The 25,260-nt window shown below is 39.7% G+C and overlaps 1 protein-coding gene across 4 annotated transcripts in view; it reads left to right on the forward strand.

Annotated features, from left to right (window-relative positions):
* Positions 1-23,831, forward strand: part of LOC121462718 (spermatid perinuclear RNA binding protein) — a 127,582-nt gene extending 103,751 nt beyond the window's left edge. For 3 of the 4 annotated variants that reach the window (XM_041674558.1, XM_041674555.1, XM_041674557.1), the window contains exons 14-18: positions 2,325-2,459; positions 2,855-2,995; positions 10,632-10,755; positions 16,358-16,402; positions 18,758-19,711. In XM_041674558.1, coding sequence (XP_041530492.1) covers positions 2,325-2,459; positions 2,855-2,995; positions 10,632-10,755; positions 16,358-16,402; positions 18,758-18,834 — 522 coding nt within the window. In that variant the 3' untranslated portion in view covers positions 18,835-19,711. Of the gene's footprint in view, positions 1-2,324; positions 2,460-2,854; positions 2,996-10,631; positions 10,756-16,357; positions 16,403-18,757; positions 19,712-21,996 lie in introns of those variants that run through there. The other variant, XM_041674559.1, reaches the window with a different exon arrangement.
* Positions 23,832-25,260: the final 1,429 nt, after the last annotated feature.

The raw sequence follows: 25,260 nt of genomic DNA on the forward strand, positions 1-25,260 counted from the left end.
ATACATAGATCTAATCTACGTGGGAAGTAGAAAAAGACAAGAACTCCTGAGTAAATTGGGAGCATGGGGATTTTGCGAGAGTGTTGAAGGGGAGGTGAGAGGCAGGAAGGGGAGCAGAGAAAACTGTAGAGCTCAATAAAAATCAATAAAATTAAATCAGAAAAAAAAGTAAACCAACAACAAAATCACAAACAAGGTTCCTGCCTCAGTTATGAGAGTAAGTAAGTGTCAAGGACTCAAGTCTGTAAATCCCTGTCAGTAATTGCTTAGCTCGATGTGCTGCAGCCATTGTGTCCTGAGTCTGAAAATGCACCACTGCAAAAAGCAAAAGGCTAGGGCCATAGTAGGTGCCCCAGATCAATACAAAAGTCTAGGGTCATAGTAGGTGCTCCAGATAAATACAGTAATGCAGAGTCTCTCTGGAAGGAGTGGTTGTTCCTGATGCATACAAAAGGCTAGGGTCATAGTAGGTGCTCCAGATAAATACAATAATGCAAAGTCTCTCTGGAAGGAGTGGTTGTTCCTGGTACGTACACTTAAAGCCATGTAAAATTAGAATATTGCAGCAAGAACACTTATGCAAGAATGGAGGGAACAGGTATTCTAGGTTGAAAGAAGGTGAGCTGCCATGTCCTGGAGTTGTAAGTATACATGTTTGAGCAGTGCCAAGTGGTCTGGTTGGTATGGAGAACACTGCTGTAGAACACTAGTTTCTCCTAGGTTGCTAAAGAAGATAGGTGGAGAGCATTCAGTCTGAGGATTCGTAGAGACAGGATCTCCCCTTCGTCTGAGCATTGGTAGATAAGAGCTCTCTAGTGACTGGCTGCTCTGCTTCTCTGATCTTTCAGTTCATCCATCCAACTCCCTCCTACCCCCAATAAGGTTTCTCTGTAGCTTTGGAGGCTGTCCTACCTCTTGTAGACCAGGCTGGCCTCAGACTCACAGAGATCCGCCTGCTGAGTGCTGGGATTAAAGGTGTGCATTGCCACTGCCTGGCTTGATCTTCCAGGTTTCACCCCTAATAGCTGACTCCAAGTTTTTATTATTAAGATCAATTAGAATTCGTACTACAGTGTGAGCTTCTCTCATAGCAGCTACATGACTTTTGGTAGTGGGTACTATTTCTGCTTTGTGGCAGTGAGTGGAGATCTCTTATTTCTTTTTTTAAATTACCTTAATTGATTAAAGTTGGGTGATTTGTGTATGGGTGGGTGGGGGGTGAGATTTGTTTGCATAAAAAGTGTTTTGTGGTTTGGAACCATCCTTCTAATAAGAATGTAATATATCCCTACCCCCATATTTCCAAACTATACTGTCCTTTGACTTGCTAATTCTCCCTTTTTCCTTGATAGCCACTCATGATTGGTCTGGCACTGAGCCCTTTAAAACCAGGGGTGCATATATTTCAAGGAAACTGTCCTTTAAAAGTAATCTTGTGTGGATGGGTGTGTCAGTACATGGTTGTAATCCCAGCTCTTGGCAAGTGAAATGAAATAACCAAAGAAATGAGAATATAAAACTTGAGTTCCACTGGGCAGTGGTAGCATACATCTTTTATCCCAGCGCTTAGGAGGTAGAGGAAGGCAGATCTCTGAGTTTGAGACCAGCCTGGTCTACAGAAGGAGTTCCAGGACAGTCAAAAGCTATGCTGAGAATCCCTGTCTCAAAAAACAAAACTACAGCAAAAAGCATTGAGTTCTAGCTTGCTTGGGCTAGAGAATGAGCTCTAAGTGAGGTTTCACCTCGGCAGTGCCAAACAGAAGGTTTCTACAGCAGGTACCTGCTCTGTAACAATTATACTGTACTTTTTGTTACTTTTAAACTTCAAAATCCATAGTTTATAGGCTATTGTTTTTTATATTAGACACTTTCAGATATGTTTAGAGGGACCGAGGGGCGTATAGAAACATTTCTCTCTCACATCCAAAATTGAGAGTTACTTCTTGCATACCTAAAGATGGAAATGGTGAATCTTCAAGGCATTATGCAAATTCCAGTTGTTGTATCTGCTTTGTTAGTTACCTGCAGTCTCAGGACTTGCACAGTTCAGTTCAAACCCTGCACTACTGTGGAGTGACCGGCAATGTTCCTTGTGTTTTTGAATGGGGGCAATCCTTGAAAGGCAGGCTGTTGATATAACTACTGTAATTACCGCTTACAGTTTCATCAGCTTAGATAATGTTTCGCCATAGGGTACAAAGGTGATTCATTTTAGCTTTTTATTAATTAGAATTAATAAATTTACTTTTAACATAATTATATTAAAAAGAAATTAGGTATTTTGAAGTCTTGATTGACCGTCTTATCTTCCCTTTCTCTTTTAGGTAAGAACTCAGGGTCCTATTCTCACAGCAAGTGGCAAAAACCCTGTAATGGAACTCAATGAAAAAAGGAGAGGTCTCAAGTATGAACTCATCTCAGAGACTGGTGGAAGCCATGACAAGCGCTTTGTAATGGAGGTACGTACCTAAATACAAACCTACCTTATTTTTTATTTCACAGACATATTCTTGAACTGATAGTAGAAAGCATTTTAGACTTCTGTTAGCTTTTATTATTTTAAGAACACTATTTGACTTTGAGTATTTTCTTCCTAAAATTTTTCTTTGTTTAGATTTATTTTACTTTATGTGTACTAATGCTTTGCTTGCATGTATGTGTGTGTATCATTGCCTGTTGAATCCCCTGAAAATAGAGTTATAGACAGTTGTGAGAATTGAATGTAGGTCCTCTCCAAGAGCATCAAGTACTCTTAACTGCTGAATTAATTCTCCATCCCTATGATATCTTCAAGTTAAAAGATATGTACAGAGAGTTTTCTGAGATAACTGTAAAGTGATGTTTTTAATTTCAGGTAGAAGTAGATGGCCAGAAATTTAGAGGTGCAGGTCCAAACAAGAAAGTGGCCAAGGCAAGTGCAGCACTAGCTGCTCTGGAGAAGCTGTTTTCTGGACCCAATGCAGCAAATAATAAGAAAAAGAAGATCATTCCTCAGGTATAAATGAAACAACCTTTGTAATATTCTCAAGTTAAATATCCTGTTTATTTGCCATTTTAGTGTCTCCTTAAATTTTATTTTTTTTCCCACACTTGGGAAGTAAGGTAGGTAATTAGATTCCTGTTAGTTCTAGGCCTGCTTAGTTTATATATTATTTTCCAAACCAACAGGACTACATTTGTATCTGTGTAACTGTGAATGTATGCCACATATGTGAGGGTGAGGGTTTCTACAGAGCCCAGAAGAGGGTATGAGATCCCCTAAAGCTCACTAGAGTTGCAGTTGGTAAAGGCAATTGTGAGCCACCAGAAAGTAGATACTGGGAACCAAACACAGAGCAGTTAGAACTTTTAACTACTGAGCCATTCTCTTACCCCCACCGTGTGTGTGTGTGTGTGTGTGTGTGTGTGTGTGTGTGTGTGTGTGTGTATATATATATATATATTTGGTTTTTTGAGACAGGGTTTCTCTGTAGCTTTGGAGCCTGTCCTGAAACTAGCTCTTATTGACCAGGTTGGCCTCGAACTCCTCTGCCTCCTGAGTGCTGGGATTCAAGGCGTGCACCACCACCTCCCAGCTCCCCACTATATTTTTAATTGGTATATAAAATAAGGGGTTTCATTGTGATTTTTCTTTTTTGTTTTTTTCAGACAGGGTTTCCTTGGATAGCCTGGCTGTTCTGGAATTTCTCTTTGTAGACCAGATTGGCCTTAAACTCAGAGATCCACTTTCCTCTGCTTCCCGAGTGCTGGAATTAAATGCAGGCACCACCACTGCACGGCATGGATTATTGTGACATTTTTATACATGTTTGCCATTGTACTTTGTTCTCCCAATTCACTGTCCTCTCCCCTGTCCCAATCCCTCCTAACCCAATGCTGGTACTTTTGTCCTCTCAAATGGTCTATTTTGTATAATATAATCATCTCCATTTCTACCAGTTTTTCTGGAAATACCATAATTTCATCATCTTTTTGTTTTTGCTTTTGTTTTTGTTGTTGTAGTTTTTTTGTTTATCGAGACAGGGTTTCTCTGTGTTACAGTCCTAGCTGTTCTTGAACTAGCTCTTATAGACCAGGTTGACCTCAAACTCAGAGATTCTCCTGTCTCTGCGTCCCAAGTGCTGGGATTAAAGGCATGTGCCACCACCACCTAGTAAAATTTCATCATCTTTATACCTAATAAAATCAATCTCTCTCTCTGTTCATGTATGTGTGTCTATGTTTGTGTGCATATCATATTTTCTTTATCCTTTTATCTGTTCTTCTAGGCTGATTCTGTGTCTTGACTATTGTAGATACTTCAGCAATAGGTATGGATATGCAAGTATCTTTGCAGTATAGACTTAGAATCCTTTGGGTATAGCTGTGTTATATTGTAGTTCTACTTCTAGTGTTTTGAGGAGCCTTGGTATGATTTCTATAGTGGCTATCAAATTTACATTTCTACCAGGGGCAACAGAAGGTGCGTCTTATTAAAAAAACACTTATTTTATGTCTATGAATATTTTGCCTGCATGCACATATATGTCCATCATGTGTATGCTTAGTGCTATGGATCCCCTGGAACTGGAGTTAAAGACAGTTTTGAGCCGCCACATGGGTGCTGGGAATTGAACTTGGGTCTTCTAGGAAAGCAGCTAGTTCTCCCAGCCACTTAGCCATTTCTTTAGGCCTCATGAATAAGGATTCTTAATCTACATCCTTGCTAGAATTTGCTGTTTCTGTTTCTGTGTGTGTCGTTAGGTGGTGGGGTCATACACATGGGCTTTAGGCATGCTAGGCATACACTCTACCACTTATTTATATCTCTAGTCCTGTTTTCTGACTTGGGTGAGATGAAACCTCAGTGTAGTTATCTTTTTCTGTGATGTATTGAACATTATTTTAAAAATTTATGGCCATTTATATTTTTCCTATGAGAACTCTCTATTCAATTCATTAACCTATTTACTGAGTGTTTTTTTTTTTTTTGGTGTTTAAATTTTGGAGTTCTTTACAAATTATTGATTATTCTCTGTGTGATGGCCAAGATTTCTCTCCTATTCTGTACACTGTCTTTTCTGTCATTTTGATGGTGGTTTTCTTTGCTGTGTAGTAGAAGCAACCCCATTTGTCCATTCTTAGTTTATTTCCTATGCTATTGGAGTTCTTTCAGAAAGCTTTTACCTGTGCCTAGACCTTTGCACTCCGCTTAGCACTTTCAGAGTTTCTGGTCTTTCTTTAAGGTCTTTGATACATTATGATTATGATTATCTAATTTGTCTGTCTGTCTGTCTGAGAGATTGGACCTTAGTTTCATTCCTCTACATGTGGATATCCTATTTCTTTATTGATGAGGTGATCTTTTTTCCAATGTGTGTTTTTGACACCTTTGTCAAAAAGTAAGTGCCTGTAGCTTTGTGGTCTTATTTATAGATCTTGCAGTTTACTTCCTTAGTCTGTGTGATATTTTGTGCTAGCACCATACTGCTGCCGTTATTATAGCTCTGTAGTGTAATTTGAGATGAGCTGTTATGATGCTTTGTTTTAAAGATGAACTTAAAGAGATCATCTCTGGTTGGGTATTTTGGTTAGAATCTGTTAGGAATTTGATATATATTTATATATCAAATTTATATATTTGATATATATATAATATATATATATTATATATCAAAGCTACTAATTTTTGTTAATTTTATATTCTGCCACTTTGCTGAGAGTATGTACTGGATTTATTTATTTATCTATCTCTTTATTTATTATTTTTTATTTTCGAGACAGGGTTTCTCCGTGTAGCTTTGGAGCCTGTCCTGGCACTTGCTCTATAGACCAATTTGCTTCTGTCTTTCAAGTGTTGGGATTAAAGGCATATGCCACCACTGCCTGACTAGATTTAACAATTTTTGTGTGGAGTCTTTAGGGTCTTTTAAGTATAGGATCTTGTTATTTGCAAATGGGGTCATTTGAGTTCTTTTCTGCTCCCCACTTACGTGACTGCTCTAAGTAGGATTTTGAGCACTATATTATGTAGCAACAGAAAAAGATGGCACCCATCTTATTTCTGATTTTTTTTTTACATTTAGTATAATGTCAACACATAAAGCATTTTTTAATATTGAGGTTTGTTCTTTCTATTCCTAGTGTCTTTGGGGCTTTTTTAAAATTTTTTTTTCATTTGTTGCATGGAGGATGTATACATGTCAAGGCATGCATGTGAAGTTAGGACAGCTTCACATTCTTTACCATGTGGCTCAGGGGCTCTAACTCACATCAGGATCAGTGACTAAAGCCATTTTTTTAAATCATGAAGAGATGTTAAACTCTGTCAAAAAAGCCTTTTCTGCTTTTATTGAGATGATTGTATGATTTCTGCCCTTAAATTTGCTTATGTGCCACTTAAGTTTGTGAAATTGTTTATCCTTAATGTCTTGGCAGCTTTCTCTTTGGGACAGGTTATAAGTAATACACATCAAGACACAACTTCTGTTCAGTGGGTATTTGGTTTCTGCCCATAATTTTGTGGAAAGTGAAGTCATTATTGATACAGTGAAGAATAGAGGTGATTTGTCCAGTTGTAGTCCCTGCCTGCCTGCTGGAGCTCACTCAACCCCCACCCCACCCATGCCCCAATTCCTCACCACGATGTGCTTCTGTATTGTGGTGGTAGTAGTTAGTTGTTTGTTTGTGGGGAGAGGAGAGACAGATCCTACTCTGTGGGTAGCACACAACATGATTGTGTTGTCCATGTAGACTACTACTTTGGGAATGTCAGTGCCACTTGGAGGCCCAGGATCTTTATAAATTATTATTTTCTTTAAATATTTATTCATTCATTTATTCATTTATTCATTTATTTATTTATTTATTTATTTATTTATTTATTTATTATGTATACAATATTCTGTCTGTATGCCTGAAGGCCAGAAGAGGGCGCCAGACCTCTTTACAGATGGTTGTGAGCCACCATGTGGTAGCTGGGAATTGAACTCAGGACCTTTGGAAGAGCAGGCGATGCTCTTAACCACTGAGCCATCTCTCCAGCCCCCTATAAATTATTAAGATATTTGGGAAAGATGGCCTCTTAGTTATATGTATTAGTATGAAATTTTTCTATCTCTTCATTTTTGTATCACAAAAATATTTTTAGACATTTATGTCTGAATTATATATATAATTCTGAGGGGAAAAGATAATGTAAGTAAAATATAAGACATGTTGTCATTCTCATAGTGAGTGCTGGTGGCAACACTAATGGCTGAATACATTATATGATAGAAAAAATACAATAAATGTTTAGACTAGTGAAAGGAACTTAAGACTATTTGAACCTCAGTGAAACATATTTAGATTTTTTCACATATGGTAAATCCATTTTAGGAGGATAGAACACCATCACATTTTACAGGGGAGAAATTAGGAAAGTTGTAGATGGTTCCATGATAGATAAAGTTCCTTGTTAGAGGCGCTGAATTAGGGAGGATGATCAAGGAAAATCAAAGTAAGCATAAAATGTGATAGTGAGCCTGGCGGCGGTGGCGCATGCCTTTAATCCCAACCCTCAGGAAGCAAAGGCAGGTAGATCTCAGGTTCAAGGCCAGCTTGGTCTACAAGATCTAGTTCCAGGACAGCTAGGACTGTTAAACAGAGAAACTCTGCCTCATAAAGGGGAAAAAAAAGTTATAGTGAAACCACCGTACTTTCTTTGCTAATTAAAAGTAGCAATTATAATTGGGTGCAGTGGCACATACCCTTAATCTCTGTACGGCAGAGGCAGATGTAAATGGATCTCTCTGAGTTTGAGGCCAGCCTAGTCTATATAGTGAGTTTCAAAGAAAATCAAAACAAAACCCCAAACTTGTTTTTAAATGACAAAATAGGAAAAATAACTTTAATTTCCATGTGGATACATAAGAAAAACCAATCTTAGAAATGTGTTCCAAGGAACAGCAGTACTCCTATGTGACACTGTCTAGACAAGAATGAAAGCCAGAGGACCATGACATAGCAGAGTCACAAGTGTCAGGGACATTGCTGCTGTTGCTTTGATTCTGGGCACAAGCTGGCTCTATCTGATGGTGAGAAAATTGCTGCCTAGGTGCTAGTCTCTGTTTTGCTTTCAGGGCTTCTTTATCAGTCCTGTAATCTGAAATTTTAGATAAAAACAGAACAACTGAGAAAATCATGGTAGCGATTGTATGTTCCTGTAGTTCCCCACTGTTAAATCTTTTTCTACTTATTTCTTTTATTAACTTTGCTTTGGTGGGTGACTGGGTTGGTTAATTTTCTGGGTGGTTGGATTTTTTGAGACTAGTTCTCACGCTGTGAAGCAAAGCCAATCTTTAATTTACAATCCTACTGCCTCAGCCTCCTAAGTGCTACGATGGGCACTCAGCACCATGCTCAGCTCTACTCTCCCTTAGATGTCATCATCACTTATTTCCTCCATAACTACTTCTGGCTCCAGAGATAATGTGGGGATTGTGGAAGGAAGGCTGACAGTGAGAAACACTTTCTCTTGGTTTATCTGAGGATTATAGCAGATGCACATCGAGGTTGATAGGACCATGATATCACCATGCTCTTTTTTCCTATGGTGCCAGCCTTAACAATAATTGTAGTTATGTGAGATTGCTGGTATATGGCAAATGCCCTTTTACCATGGTAGGGCTCCTCCGTCCCAGTGCACCACCATCCAATTCAGTTATAAGACAAGCAGGGCTGGCATGGTTTCCACAGCCCACAGCTACCCTGTATGGTACAGGGTAGGCATCTGTTTTTAAAAAACTCTTTTCTGGTTGAACTGTGTAGGCTCACAGTGATAACCATGGTTCACATCTGATAAGGAGATTAACCCATTATTTGGAGGAATCTTGTAAGATTTCTTTATTATCCAAGTCATATGGAAACAGCTGAACATGTTACATCGTCTTTGTGGCCAGCCCCGCCCCGCCCCCTGCCCTCCTCTTGCCCCCCCCCCCCCCCAGTTCCCCAGCTCCCCTTCTGTGCTCAGCAATGCTGTATGTTTTTGTAGTAGAGCACACATTACTTTTCTTGGTTGTAAATATTTGTAGGGCTCTCTTGCTTCAAAAAAGAAGAGTAGTTAATTCCTATCAATTAGTAGGAAATGTGTTATCCTTGGTTTGGGTTCTATCTCGAAACTCTTAAACAGTGAGATTGGCTGCCTGCATTTTCCAGGGCAGTCTGCTGACGTTGGAGAGAGGCTGAGGGTATAGCCAGCAATGATCCTGATGATAGGCTTAAGAATCTTAGAACCTAATGAGTCTGTAAATAGATACAAAGTAAAAACAACAGTGATTTTTTTTTTTTTAATTTACGGTTGGTTAAGATGAGTCTTTCTCTTAAATTGATAATTGATGCCATCTAGTTAGCAGTTGGGTAATCCAAAGGCTAGAGGGGCATCTGTTGGTGGTGCTTTCTTAATTCTGGCGTATCAACTTCTTCACAAACATTCTCAAATGGTAGGTGAAGGCTTCTCAGGTGACACTGACACAATTTCAGGGATATATTTCATTAGGGTGGGGAAGGCACGATGCCAGGAGGAGGCTGACTTTATGTTCACAGTCAGGAAGCAGAGAGCAGGAATAGATGCCCTTCTAAACCAGGCTTCAGTGGCAAAAGGCCATGAACAGTTTGTTGCATATTTCATCCATCTGGACATTTGTAACAAAAGTAAAATTAAGCAAAATCTTTATAGAGGTATAAATGTAAAAATAAGGTATTTTCAGTTCTTTCAGTGAAAATTGGGTCAATTATTTTCTAGATTAAGTAGAAAGATCATTGTCACCTTGGTTTGCTTTTCCCATAGGAGACATCCTCCACTTGAGCAGGAAATTTTATTATTTACAAAGCCTATATTCAGGGGCTGAAGCAATGGCTCAGTGGTTAAGAACACTTGTTCTTGAAGACAACTCGAGCTTGGTTCCCAGCACTGACTTGGTGGCTCCAGTTCCAGAGGTCTTGATGCCCTCTTTTGACCTCCACTGGCGCCAGTTATACATGTAGTGTACGTACACACACACACAGACACATACAGGCAAAGTCATACATGTGTTATGTACATACAGATAGACAGAGGCAAAGCACTCTGATACACAAAATTAATTAAAATTTAACCTGGATTAAAGTATTAATTAGATAATGAAGTTTGTTAGTGGTAACATAAATTAGATCTGTGTGGGGACACTCTGCCATCAAATATGATTACTTTGAGTTCAACTGTGTTTTTTTTAAATATCCCTTCCCCTCCCTTCCCTTCCCCTCCCCTTCCCCTTCCCTTCCCTTTCCTGGTTCACAAGTTTATTGCTGGAATATTTTCTGCCTCTAGGTGGAAAATTCAGTGGCTTTTAAATCAATGTGTCATGTGTCTATAATGGCTTTGGGTGTAATTTGACCACTCAAATTTGTATGTAGAAGGTTTTTCCTGGGTGAGATATAGTCACTCTGTATTTTCATGTGTTCAGCACGTTCTTCAGAGTAGCTCGTTAAGATAGCTGTCATTTCTGTTTTGCAGATAGTCTACTGAGAAGTCTTCCGGTAAATGGCTTACTGTCTCACCTGACGCTCCATAACAGATGAGAGACTGAAAATTTTTTCAATCATGAAATAAATTATTACTGTTGTTACTACAGGCAAAGGGTGTTGTGAATACGGCAGTATCTGCAGCAGTTCAGGCAGTTCGGGGCAGAGGAAGAGGAACTCTGACAAGGGGAGCATTCGTGGGGGCTACAGCAGCTCCTGGCTATATAGCTCCAGGTTAGTGCCACTTGCTAAAGATCCAATGACTTTCTGATTCCAGGACTGAAGAACAGCATTTCCAAAGTTCTATGTGGTCTCTGGAAATACCACACATATATAAGAGGAATAAGCACGAACACACACACACATACACACTTGTTTGTATGTATGTATGTATGTATGTATGCATGTATGTGTATATGTACATAGCTTCAAAAGGGATCTGCTGAGTAACTAAATCCTTTCTGTAGGGAGAAGAAAGATAAGTATGGCTGACTTTGGATGAAGGAACATACTTTGATGGGGGTGGGAATCGGGTGGTGCAGGATGGAATCTAAAAGTTGTTCTACAAATTTTGATGCTTGGACAGCAGAGCAGGATGTATCCTGTGGGGGATACAGTCATGTTTGGTTTACCTAAATTGCTATGGAGCTTCTTAATAGAGTGAATCCTGGTTAAATTAATATTTATGTATTTCAATATTTGAGAACAGTCAAAGAAATACAACACAAACGGAAACATGGGGGAGAGAGTGTGTGAGAGGCAGAGTGTGTGCATGTGTATGTGTGTTGGGGGGTGATTTGTGGGATGGATAAACCTTGGTTTTACAGAGCTCATTTATACTAGGTATTCCATATAAGTTATTTCACTTCTTAGTCCTCAGCGTTTCCTCAGGTGGAAGGTAGTTTCCAGGTAGGTCAACCAGGTCTGGGTGAAACAAGCAGCATAGGTAGGTCTTTGATGCTGGTGCTAGCATTCCCGAAGCTATTGGTCTTTTCATTTTAACACATGCTTGAGTGAGATCCAGAAAGCTGCCCACTATCAGCCTTCTGTTCAAATCCATATGTTGTTTTAAACATGAATGTCCAGTTGGCTTGTTAAAGTGACATTCTTTGCAATGGTGAAGCAGTGAAAATTTTCACTTGACAAGCCATTTGTATTTGTTGACCAAGATGAAATTTGTATGAACTTTAGGTCTCATTTTTTTTGTTTGTTTGTTTGTTTTAAAATTAGGGACTGTCCCTAAGAATTCCCTTAGAATTGTTTCACTGTGCATTTTTTGCCGTTTGGGAAGTTTTATGAATGATGTGCTTTGGAATTATAAGTTCACTCTGGTTGTATTCCCAGAGGATATGTCTTATAGAGTTCTCTTGCTTTGAAACATACCTTAGATTTTATCCTTGTTGAGCTTACAGTCTGAAAGGAAAGTTAACAAAAGTAATCAAATAACAAAACTTAAAACTGAATCTGGGAGGAGACAGGCATCGTGTGATGAGAATGTAACAGAGTACCTCGATCTAGTCTAGTGATTCCATGAAGGCTTCCCTGAGGAACTGACACTGGAATGGAGTTAGTAGGGGTTAATTGAGAAGGCTGGGATGGAAAAGCAAATTGCATGTGCAGTGACTCACTACTGTTGTTGCAGGCTTTCTGAATAGAGAAAGGAGGCTCTTTTGCAGGCAGAAGTTTATTGTGTGCTTGCATGGTTTCTGGAAATTTTCCTAAAAGGCAAAGAGCCGTTAATATCTCAAAAAAAGTGTTTTGTACAGTTTTGGCTTCTTTATCACCCATATGAGGTGATTTATATTCTGAATAGGTACTTTAAACTAAATTAGTGAGGCTAAAAGTGCTGGAATGAGGATGAAGGAAGGGTGGTTGCAGAAGAGATGTGTTAGAGTTGCATGTTTCTTCTTCTTGGCTCTTGGAGGGCCCCTGCCACAGTACTAATGAGGAGAACTTGACCCATTCGATGAAACAGAAACACTGAATAATTTGGAGGGTAGGAAACCTGGCAGGTGTAATGTACAAGTCTTTCTCTGTCCCGCCAGCTCCCAAGTAATGACATGAAAGCTTTTTATTAGTTAGGAAAGCTCAGCCTATAACTTAGGCTTGTTCCTAACTAGCTCTTATAATTTAAATCAACCCATTTATACTAATCTGTGCTTTGCCTCATGGCTCATGGCAGATACTTCCTGTACATCCTGCTTGCTCTGCATCTCCCCTTGTTTCTTTATAGAGTTCTTTCTCTGCCTGGAAGTCCCACCTATACTTACTGCCTAGCTATTAGCCATTCAGCTTTTTATTACACCAATCACAGCAATACATTTTTGTACTGTGTAAAAATATCCCACAACTTTGGGAAGAGCTTGGGGTGGGGATGGGGTGTGAGCTAAAGTTGATGAGTTATCCAGTCCTGGAGTCCATGGCTTGGATTTTGTTTTAGGATCTTAAGTACAGTAGGAAATCATCAAGGGTTCTAAGGAGAGATTGGCAAAATTGTATGTTATTTGGAAATACTACTCCTTCTATAGGGTAAAGAATATATGCAAGGACAGACATGGACATAATGGCACACCTTAAAAGACTGGTGTACATGTGTTACCTGTACAGTAGACTGTGGAAACTGGTAAATGGTGCAAGGATAGACAGATAACAAGATGAGAACAGATTACTGGAAGCAACATTGTTCATAGGTGGAATATTTAGACTGAAGAGTGACGTTTCAAGAGCACTACCAAAGTTTTTTAAATCCCCCTTTTAAAATTAGACTTCTAAAAAAATACCAATCCAAGTTTCCACTCCCTCCTCCCTCTACTCCAAACACCCTCCCACCCCACTCCCATCTAACCCCCAGAGAGGGCAAGGCACACTGCCCTGCAGAAGGTCCAAGGCCCTCGCCACTACATCCAGGCCTAGCAACTCGTACATCCAAAGAGAACTGGATCCCAAAAAGCCAGTACATGCAGCAGGGACAAATCCCGGCCCCACTGCCAGTGGCCCTCCAGTCTGCCCCTCCACGCAACTGTCAACCATACACAGAGGAACCAGCTTAGTCCCATGCCCATTCCTTCCCAGTTCGTCTGGAGTTGGTGAGCTCCCATCAGCTCAGGCAAGCTATGAACCCATCATGGTCCCGACCTCCCCACCCACATTCTCATTCCTTCCACTCCTTAGCTGGACCCTGGAAGCTCAGTCCAGTGCTCCCATGTGGGCCTCGGCTGCTGGACGAAGGCTCTATGGTGATATTTAAGATAATTATCAGTCTGACTATAGGACAAGTCAAGATCGGGCCCCATCTCTTCTATTGCCCAGGGTTTTAGGTGGGGTCATCCTTGTGTATTCCTGGGAATTTCTCTAGGTTTCTGCTAACCCTACAATGACTCCCTCAGTTAAGATATCTCTCTCCTTGCTCTCTGTCCTTCCTCCATCTCTACCATCCCATTCACTCAAGTTCTCCTCTGCTTTCCCCTCCCCCTCTCCACTCCTCTTCTCCTTCTACTTCCCTTCTCTCCCCACCCCCATGCTCCCAACCCTGCCAGTCAGTCCTGTCCCTTTCTAATATCCAGGTGGATCTATATATTTTTCTTTGGGTTCACCTTATTACTTAGCTTCTCTAGGATCATGAACTAACAAAGGCTCAGTGTCCTTTGTTTATAGCTAGTAGCTACTATTTTTTCTTTTAAGTGAGTAATGCCAAAGTTTTAGCTTGATGAACTAGGAGGGTCATTTCATGGGATGAAGAAGTGTGACAGAAAATGGACCTGTAATTTTCAGCCTGTGTTCAACATTAAGATACCTTTCTATTGAGCTGGGCAGTGATGGTACACACCTTTAATTCCTGCACTTAGGAGGCAGATGCAGGTGAGGCCAACCTGGTCTACAAGAGTTAGTTCTAGGACAGGGACCAAAGCTACACAGAGAAACCCTGTCTCAGGGAAAAAAAAAATTTCTTTCTTATGCCTTACATTCTTTATTGAAAATTAATAGCTTTGACCTTTTTCAGTACTGGGTATTTATTGAGATGAGTTTGTTTTTTGATGACATGTTCCTTTGGGACTCAGTTTGGTAACTTCTCTTGTTGCAAGATCTTATGTCATTTGATTCTTAACCAAGGGGTATGCAGCTGCATTTATCCTGTGATGTTGAGCAGGATTGTATGTGTTTTTTGGTTGCCAGATCGTCTGTCTTAAGTCATTGCTTTGACCTCTGTACAAGTCTTGTTTCCAGAAAAAAAAAACAAACCAATAAAGAATTAAGGTTCATATGGATCTTGATGAGTTCTGTCATTGGTGGAGTGTCTTATATCCAGGGATGGCATAGGTGAATGTTCTTACATGTATTTTAACTTCCCTGCCCATGGAGCTGTTGTTTGTAGCACGGATGCTCAGAGTCTTTATGGAACTCAGCCTCTTTGCTTAGTTAAAGGTCAGGGTTAAAATCCTAGTGGCCCAATCACTGGCCAACTTAACTAGTTACCAGTTTCAACTCTTTCAGTAAAACTTTTGATATTGTAGGTTAAAGAACTAGCTCTTATTCCTTGGAATACATTTATGAAATGGGTTGGACATTGGAGGAGACATTAGTCCTGGGGATTTGTTACTTGATGCCAGTTTCAAGGATTTTGAGCAGCACAAGTAGTTCTAGAACAGTTGTGATATGATTTGGTATGAAAAATTTAAATTTGAATAGGTTTTATATAGCATTCATGTCATGTTGTATCTTCAGACAGGGTCTCACTATAGCCCTGGCTGGCCTGGAACTTGCTAAGTTGTAGAGCTTGAATGTACAGAGGTACACCTGTCTCTGCCTCTCAACTCTGAAATTAAAGGTATGGGCCATCATGTCCAGCCTGGTTTGTTTCTGTGTATTACTTAGAGGCAGGATCTTGATTCATAGTTTAGGATGGCCTGGAACCTTACTTTATAAAGCCTACGTCTACCTCAGCATCTGTGGTACTGGAATTACTAGTGTGCATGACCATGATGGGCCTTCATCGTAGTTAGAGACCAGTTAAAATGTGATCCCTGGGACTTGGCCAAACCATTTCATATTTATATGCTTTTTTCTGAAAGATGAGAAATTGTAGTTTTTATGAACATGGTGTATCTAAACCTTACAGAAACACTATAAAGAAGCTTGGATTTTTCAGTTTAAAAGATGGGAATATGGCAGATTTTGTGCTCTTTGTTTAAGGATGTGTGAGCAGTTAGTGTCTGGATTAACTCATTCAAAAACAGTTGTTTTCTTAGTAATAATTACAATCAGGTTTTCTTTTATAGGCAAGAGACACTAATATATCAAGTTACCAACTTTTCAGGGAGACTTTGAGCTGGGGTCTGGCATTCAGATACTGTTAAGTTGTGGACCTTGTCACTGGGCTCATGACCTGACCCAGACATGCTCTTTAGTGGCAATTGAGGCTGCAGCTCTGTCACTCTTTTCAGAAAGGAGCCATGGAAAGTTTCCCTGTTCCATCTTTGAGAAATTGGTGATTGAGGTGATTCTAAGTATTATTTTGGCTAACAAAAGCTGTTTGTTCTGCTAAATTTAGTTTAGAAAGCTACGATGTTACTTTAGTGGAGCATACAGACAAGTAGATACGTTACAGTACAGTGTAGAAGTACAGATGGAGCGAGTGCGAGAGAGAACACCATTGAACAGAAGAAGAGAGGAGGAGGATGTTAGGGTAAGTTAAGGAATTCTCTATAGGTCATAGTGTGAGACTTCTACACTTAAGCAGGACTAGGGAGTGACTGAACTGTAGGGCTGCTCTTGGCCTTCCAGAGTCTGGAGTATTCCAAGTAGGCCTGAACTGATTGCTCTCCTCTTGTTTGACCAGGTTATGGAACACCATATGGTTACAGCACAGCTGCTCCTGCATATGGTATGTATACCTTCTTACTGATTCTTCTTCTTAGCCTATCTCTCACAGCAACCCAGAGCATAGTTTGTAACCAGGGTTTCCAGAAACAAGTTGGAGGATCTCAGATCTAATCATTCTAGTGATTCAACTTAAATTCCCTCAAATGCCACAACCTTGTGGTTCTTGGTTTGGTTGAAGTTGCTCTTCTCTCTGCTTTGCCTGATTGGAGAACTGCTTGTTCTTATTGCCTGTTTCTGACCATATTGAAATTAAATATTTGAAGTAATTCTTCTTACAGCAAACCTATACTCCATTCAAAGGCTACTGAAGGGCCACACCCAGTTTTTAGCATGGCCACCTACCAGTTACATGGCCACATTGTTAGTTTCTGTATGTGTATTTTATGAATGTGGGTGGTTTGAGTCAAGAAAAGAAAGCCATCACTTTAAATTTGTACCCATTAGTCTTTGCTTTACATTTTCCTTTGGGAATGGATAGATGTCATTGGTCCCACAGAGGTGATGGGGTTTATTGTCAATGTTACCTTTCTTCAGAAGTCAGTAGCTGTTGGTAGAAATCCTAGGTTTGCCGCTTCTTTCCTTTCCAAAATAAAAAAGTAGCAGCAGATATGTGAATGAACATTAATGGCCCTTTGGATAACTTTTGAATGAGGTTTATGTGGCAATGGAGGCAGTAGGTTTGGAGTCAGTGATATGCTGTTAGACATCTTTTGTAACTCAGATGTTGAATGTTACAGAATCAGCCACCATCTACAGGATGCTTGACAAAGAGAGCAAAAGAGAGTGTGTGTGTACACGTGCGTGCGTGCGTGCGTGCGTGCGTGTGTGTGTGTGTGTGTCCACACAGCCCCAAACCAGGCATGCATGCACATGGAAGGCAAAGGTCCTCTATGCATCGCTATTTGTGGCATGAATCCTCTACATGAGCTCAGACCTTCACCTTGTGCCCTTTCTCTTCACACATCAACTTTACCGTTTTTATTTTGATGACAATTACAGGTTCTTAGACATTGCTTTTCTGAAGTGTTGAGTTTGAATAGTTTGGCAAGGGTCAAATACATGTAGAAGGTTTTGTTTGGACAAAGTACAGACTTAGGTACTATGCCTAGTTGTTTCCTCTGGCACACTCATGTGGATCAGTCTTCCCCATATTCTGAACTAGAGTAATCCTAAATATGGTGGTTGGGGACTAGTCCAAGAATATGTTTTTACCTACAGTTCTTTCTGAATTCAGACTGCTGGAATCTTTTCAGTTTGGCCATCGGCATTTGCCCGTTTCTCTAGTTTTTGAATGTCCAGAATACCTCATCCTTCTAGAATGGGGTCAGTTGTTAACCTAGACACAGCCCAATTGACTTATTTGCTCTGCTATGCGTTTTGTGAGCACCAGAGCTTCTACTCTCAGCTGTGTGTCAATCACATAATCATAAGAATTTATTAAGGTAAAGTGTTGCTAGAGACTCTTTCTTTTAAAAATTTGGTTTTTAGCCTCTTCAGTTACATCCATGTTTTTCCTCAGTCTTTTTAATTTTTCCTGGTCTGTCCTTAACATTCTTTCACCCTGTGACCTCTGAGCCTCAGTAGGCTCCTCTCTTTCATGTGCCATATAACTGACTTCCAAAGCTGGTGTAATTTGATGCCCCATTTTTCACATAAAGGATTTGATTTTTAAATGTTACTGTGATGCAAATCTACTAAAACAATGCTTTATTTTGGCTGTAAGGTAAATATTGTCTTTTGGCCTTGGTAAAGCTGTTGCATGTGGAGTTATCTCCCTCTGATCATCTGGTGCTCTTGAATTCCTGCTGTTGCTGCTTTGTGATTTCTCCTAGGTTAAACATCAGCATAAAGACGGGCAGATTTCAAATCCTTCTTTAGTGTGCAGGAGTTTGTGAGGCCACAAGAACGTATTAATTAGAAATTAAGAAAACAATATTAATCTTTCCAGATTTGCCATGTCAGCATTAGTGGTCATCCATGAGAAGACAAACACCTGGTTGGTGGCTCTGGTTGGAGCTTTCTTTCTTTCCTGGGAGTTGATGCCTGCACAGAAAGTCTTAAATCTTGACATATTTCTCCTTAATATGTCATGTACCATCTTCTTTACAATTCATGCCTACTCACTCAGATGTCATTTCTGAGTATCATTCTGTGATATAGGCATTTTACTTTTGAGCAGAAAACATGATGTATCAAAATAGAAGAGCAATTGATTTGTGAGGTATTTGTGGGCCTCTTCCAAAATGGTATATATAAAATAGACTGACTAATCTGGAAATGGTTAATGATAATTATTGTAAGAATTTTTTTAACCTGAAATTTTTATTAGAGTCCTTTCCGTTTCTTTTCTCTGTAGGTTTGCCCAAGAGAATGGTTCTGTTACCCGTTATGAAATTCCCAACATATCCTGTTCCCCACTACTCATTCTTTTAGCAAATGACAGAAGCTCATTCCTATTGAACAACAGTACAGTACAATGCAGAATATTAGAGAAAAAGCCTTTTTATCCTGCTTTCTTTGAACACATACTTGATCAAATTATTTGTAAAGAACATCTTTCCTACTTTTTGATTTTAACAAATGCAAATTTAGTTCTCTAAAACTTGAAAACAAACAAAAAGAAACCAGTTCTGTGAAACGGTACCTCATTCCTGGAAATAATTTATACCAGCCCCTTCGTTGTAGGGAAGTCTAGCAGCTCAAAGTTGACGTTCTCAGAGTATCAGATTATGTAAAGTTAAATTTGTGAAGGATGTATAGAGTCTCAACACTGATCACAAATAAACTGCTTTGTTGTAACACAAGAGTACTGCCTGGTTCCTGATGCAGCCACTGATTCATAGCTGACTAATGTGCTTGCCCCAGGGCACTTTAATTTGGGCTGTAGTTAATTTTTTTTTTCAAATACAGTAGAAACTTTTCATTTAAAACTTAACTTTGTAAATAATGAAGTGTGTAATTAAAACCAATAAAATATGGGTTTGAATATTGTTTTAGCTTATTATTTTTGATATGTTTTGGTATAAAATTTCAAGGAATTGCAAACTAATAATAACCCTAGAAACCCATTCATTATTTGTAAGCAAGCTGCTAAAACACAGCCAAGATGATTGTTAGTCCGACTCAGTCTGCTCTACTCTGTAAGCTCTTGTATCCAGTGGACAGAGCATCCCCATGATAAGGTTACATTCTGTTATCTCAGCACTGCTTTATTCAAATGATGGCACCACTCAAAGATGGGAAAGGAGGATTGTGAATATCTTAGTTTACGAATTTCCAAGTTAAAAGAATAAATTAATCAATCACCCTCTTTTGTTCTTGTGGCCTTCTTCACTCTGTAAGACTCTTCACTCCTTGGCTTTTTCATGAAGATAGACGATTAGCAGTTTTTCTGGGATTCCTTGAAGGATCTCCTTTCCTCTTCAATGATATCAGAATCTAAAGCAGCAACAGGATCCCCATAAAAACTCGCTCTCTGATTGTCCCAGTTCTTGTTGAGTGCTGCTGTGAAAAGTGACAGGTTTCAGCCATGGGTCAGCATTTACTTTTAAGACACCTGGTTACACTGGTGGAAACTGAGTCAGTAACATTGTGCTGTTCTGTGAAGGGTGCAGACCCAAGTCTTCACTTGCATTCTCACCTTGTTTGGAAAGCTGATGATGTTACTAGAAGGTAATGGTTTCATTAAGGTATTCACCCCCATTCAAGTGACAGTGTCGTCCTCTGCAGACATTTACAAGCCACTGTGGCTTAAAGATGACTCAGTAGGAAATAACTACTTTTCTGCTAAATTCCTTTTCAAAACCAAGAGGTGCCTATTACTTTAAGTGGTCTTTACTAACTTTGGAAGCAAGGGCGAGATGATCAGGAAGGCACAAGTGTGGCACCACTGCTCAGACGTGTACTGCACAATCATCTGTTCCTTCCTTGACCCTTTGTTTCTGCTAGTGGTGGGTGATACTTTAATAAAACCTTGTCACTTGGCTGGAAATAGCTTTAACTTGTCATTCTCATCATGTGTGTTAGTGGCAAGATGTAATCGAGCAGGGCCCCTTTCAGCTGGAAGTTTTCATGTTCATTGATTTGTTTTGCTGACCTATGGATGAAACAGAGCCATCACTGAGAAGAAGAAGCATGGCTGCTAATGTCCAGTTCTTATTAATTAAATATTTACAGTGGTCCTCTGTTTTTTGAAACACTATTAATTGGCAGTTGCAGTTGTATTATTTGAAATTGATCATCAAATTTGGACTCTAGGCTGGAATCTCCCTGGAGATTTCTCTTAAGAAAATATTTTTGCAGTCTCTGACTCTGCTTCATAACTCACCCCCCTCTCTGATGGAAGAGGGAGCTGTGCTGTTCTCCAACATGATGGCCGTCATTTCAAATGGTTTCTACCAAGTCTTCCCCCTTCTTAATTTGTTGTTTGTTGGAAGTTACTAACCATGTTGTAAACCTGCCGAGTTGCTGCAAACTTTTACATTTCTCTGCTTTACTTAAAACAATGGAGCTGTCAACCTTATGTTAGAAGTGGTAACCATGCAAGTTCAACTGTTTAAATCTGTAATGAATTAAGTGTCCTCCCACCTTTTGCTCTTCCCACCCTTCATTTTGTAATGAAAATTCCACTTACAGCTGAAAGAGCAGAGAAATATAAATGAAGCTCATAGCTTCATCCAGTTGTGTGAGATTAACATACAGCTCTGCTTCTCTGCTCTTTTCTCCACTGTAGGTGGTTTTTTCATTGACAGCCCCTATTGCCAGCCTCTGAGCGTCGCACCATTTATTATTCACTTGGGCCCTCAAGATTTCTTCTCTGACTTCTAGAACCATCAGGTTGTCTGGCTTCAATGGCAGTTTCTTTCTTCTTAAGAGCATTGTGAGCCCTGAGGCTTCCCAGCTTTCAGACCCACCACTCTAACCCTTTTTGAAAACAATGACTGGGAATTTTAAAGAAGAGCAATATTTTGTCCAAAGCCACGATAACTGTTTTAAAGCTCCTTTTGGAAACATAGCAATATTTAGATGTAAACTTTTCAGTGTAGCTCTTGTCAGGGAATTTACAGATTAATGTAGAACTTAGAATCTCTGTGTGACCTTTGCGATCCTCTGACACTTTTTAGTCATTTTTAGCACATAACTCAAGCACTTACAGTTTTGACTGTCCAGCTAGCAGTATTAAAATTTATTTGAGACAGATGTCCTCCCTAAGCCATATCTTTTGGTGGGGGCCAGCGCTTCACCAGAGGTGTGGCTGGCAACCTGTGTCCCTTAAGGCTTCAGGAGTGCCCCACCTCTTAATACCCATAGAGGTTCCATAGATATATGATATACCTCATGCTGATGAGGTTTGGTGCATAGTATGGTGAAGTAAGGGGATGGGTTTAAGTAAGTCCTGATTTTTTTTTTTTGTAATATCTGAAATTGTTAACCTTGGGAATAGAATACTGGTCATGCTTGGATTAGCCTTTTTTGTTTTTTTAAATTGGGTGAATGTTTGAAAATCATGAATCAGTCACCATAATTAATTGAAGAGCTGGGAATACCTCGTTGATGTATTTTTAAAACTGGTGTTGGACCCTCTGTGTATTTCAGGTTAATACTTTTAAGCAGTTTTCAGCACGTTTATCTCACTTTATTCTCGTTCTCCTCGGACCTCCGTAGCCATATCACTTGTATAAGATAGGCTGAGCTATAGTGACTGTAAGCTGTGATCTCAGTACACAAAGGTAAGCTCTTTTATTTTCTGATTAAAGAAAAAATAACCAATTAACACAACCTGCATATATGACAATCATATGATGTATTTGATCTCTTAGGTCTTATGTCACTGCATTAACTTTAACTTTTTATGGCCTAAATGTAAAATAGTAATTTTCAGCATTTGTTTTAATACTCTTGTAAATGCTTTTTATTCAGGAGAAACATTTCACATTCACCGAGTCAAGTGTATGTGAGTAGAAACTTAGAATATAATGTATATGTAAATTATACATAGAAGCACTTGTTTGAATATAATAATTCAGTGGTAGGAACACTTAACAAAGAATTAAAATGACAGGGCACTCTCTAGGAGCTGGAATATCAGAAACAGTAACATTGGTAACAGTACCATAGGATTTATGTGTGCAATTGCTACACAGGCTGAGGGTATAAGTGCCAATCTCAAGAAGAAAACCTTCTCTGACCTGTGTTGTATGCTCCATTACAGCAACAGCAAGAAGCCATTAAAAAAAAAAAGCAATAAAAAAAGACAAAACTATTATTCACTGTGGGAAATATGTGTAATTGGCTGTGTTAAGTTATTTACAGAATCAACTTGAGCAAGACTCAGAAATAGTAATACAGAGTCCACAGAAAACAAATTGACTTAAGGAATCTATGTTTTCCAAGTAGGGTACCTAGAGTATTATTTCTCACTGTAGTCAGTCATCAACAAAGTTCATTTAAAGAATATGAGGGTTAGGCCAGATACTTTAATAAGGATTTGCTTCATTTAGTATACCCCATAAATACACTTCATTATTCTGTGTTAAAGCTGTATTTATATAGATAGATATATAAAAATAAATTTTATGTTTTACATTTCTATAGCAGTTTCTGTTCATTTCTAGCATTAAGGTTGCTGGGAAAACTTTGTTCCCATATAGAACCTGTAGTTTCTGAGATTGACTTCTGTTAAAGGCTGTACAAGGCAGAGCAGAGCAGTGTAGTCCTGTGCCTGTTGATGCCAGGTCCTTTTTGGGACCAGGGTAAGAGGTCCTGGTCAGTGGGAGCATCTGAAATCTGAACATTTCCTTGCTGGTGGAATTGGCCTGGTTTTAAATAAATACCCAACTTTGGGAGAACAGTGAAAAAAGTTATTAATTTATTTACTAGTTTAATTATAAAATACTGAACATTGTAGGCTTTCTAACACCAGAAAATTTATGTTACTTGAGGATCTCCTCATGTAGCATACTTCCCTGGCACTTTCGAGGGCCTGAAATCTGCTCTTGTTATGCTGCTCTGCTCTGTCCACATGTGTGGTCAAAAAGTGGGATGGGCGCCCAGCACACATTGCAGCCCTGCTTGGCAGCAGGCTCTGTAATCTGCAAAGGATACAGTGGGAAATGTAAACACTGACTACCATTATAATAAATCACTTGCTGTAACATTCCTGATTCTTATTTATTTATTTATTTACTTACTTACTTACTAATGATTAGAGTGCAGGAGAATAGTCAGTACTAACAGAAATGAGCTAGAGATGTTTTCTCCCCAAGCTGTCGGAGCTTGTAAACCAGGGGTATTGTGAGCAGAGTGACATCTGAAAAGCGGCCTCTCTGTCCATTCTTTTAATGCCAGTGTCACCTCAACTCAACCAGAACCAGAAGGTACCATGGCATTCAGGTTTGATCTCTGCAACATCTGATGCCATGCAGCCAGTGACTATGGGTTCCTTAGTGTTTCTAGGAGGCTTGGGAGGGAGATGGGTGGGGTGTCAGTGACAACTGCAGTTAAAGTGAGTTTCAGCATGGGTGTGTGTGTCTCTGTGGCACTTACCAGCCCACAGTGCAGCCTGTTTAAGCCTCAGTTCCTTCTCCTAATGGTGTCTTATAGAAAGACTGTTAAGCAAAGAATTTGTGTTGGGTTAGTTGCACGAATAGATACCTTTTCCCACGTCACCATCATTTCAGTTAGGAACTAACAGCTTCCATTAATGTTTGAAGCAATGATCTTTGGAAGTTTTTAAAAATAGAACTATAATGTGGATTGGATTATATAAGCTTTACAGTACAGATAGAGATAGGGATAGAAACCATGTGGGAATCTAGGCCAAAGCATTTCTCTCATTCCAGCCCATTCCTATGGAGTTTGGGAATCTGATGAGTTCATATATTCAAAGCTTTTAATGGTACCTGGTGTTGGTGCGGGTGACCCTGGCAGGTCCCACTGTGAGCGGAAGAGGCTGTGGTGGGTGGTAGACAGACAGATAACACCATGCAGAGTGTGCTTGGGTATAGAGTTTACTTAGTAGGTATTGGGACGGTATGAAGTGTAAGGGTTATGGAGAGAGGAGAAGAGAAAAGGGAGAGTCAGAAAAAGAGGAAAGAGAAAAGAGGGAGGAGGAGAAGGCAGAGGCTGCCTCTTCAGAAGAACAGGGAAAGGAAGAGAGGATGCAGGCTATCAGCTTGCCTCCCTGGGAAGGGGAGATGGAGCTTGTTCCTTAAAGGGACAGGTACCCAGCTGACAGGGCAGGCCATCATAAATATAACACCTGGTACACAAGAAGTACTGTTCTGGTTGAGGCAGAAGAATGGATGTAAGGCTATGCTGGTTAAGTAGCAGGTGCATGAACTGCTTAGGGGTGAGCTGGGCTTTTACTCCTTTGTGCTCATAGGTTTGGGGTGCCCTCAGACTGAGGCCAGACGTGGCAGTACAGATTTGCTCATATTTCTGCTGCACCAGCCAACTTGCAGCTCAGGGTTTTATGGGTGCTTGGGGTTTCTCAAGAACTGAACTTAGACCATTTATCTGCTGATTCAAGTTTTCTACCATACTTCAGTTTTTAACCCTACAATGGCCAGAATCTAGTCTTGAAGGCTTGTGGTGTTTGGTTTTAGAGAACAAGTTATTATAAACTATGGAAAGAAAAAGAGGACCCAGGAAGCACCTAGGATGCTGTTGATTCAGATTCTTTTGTGAGGAGTCCCTGTCCCCTGTCCCTTGTCTCATGGTACATAAGTGGGAAGCATCTGCATGTACCACCACATGAAGCTTCCCTCCCTTCTGTCTGAGGCTCTTAGGGCATTAGTATTTTTTATCTTTATCTGGTTGTCTACCTATTTGGACACAATTGGGAAATTTCTGTTGAAT

The sequence above is a fragment of the Microtus oregoni genome, unplaced genomic scaffold (assembly GCF_018167655.1).
Source record: "Microtus oregoni isolate MIOR12 unplaced genomic scaffold, Mior012 000025F_ref0000491, whole genome shotgun sequence".
Lineage (NCBI taxonomy): Eukaryota > Metazoa > Chordata > Mammalia > Rodentia > Cricetidae > Microtus > Microtus oregoni.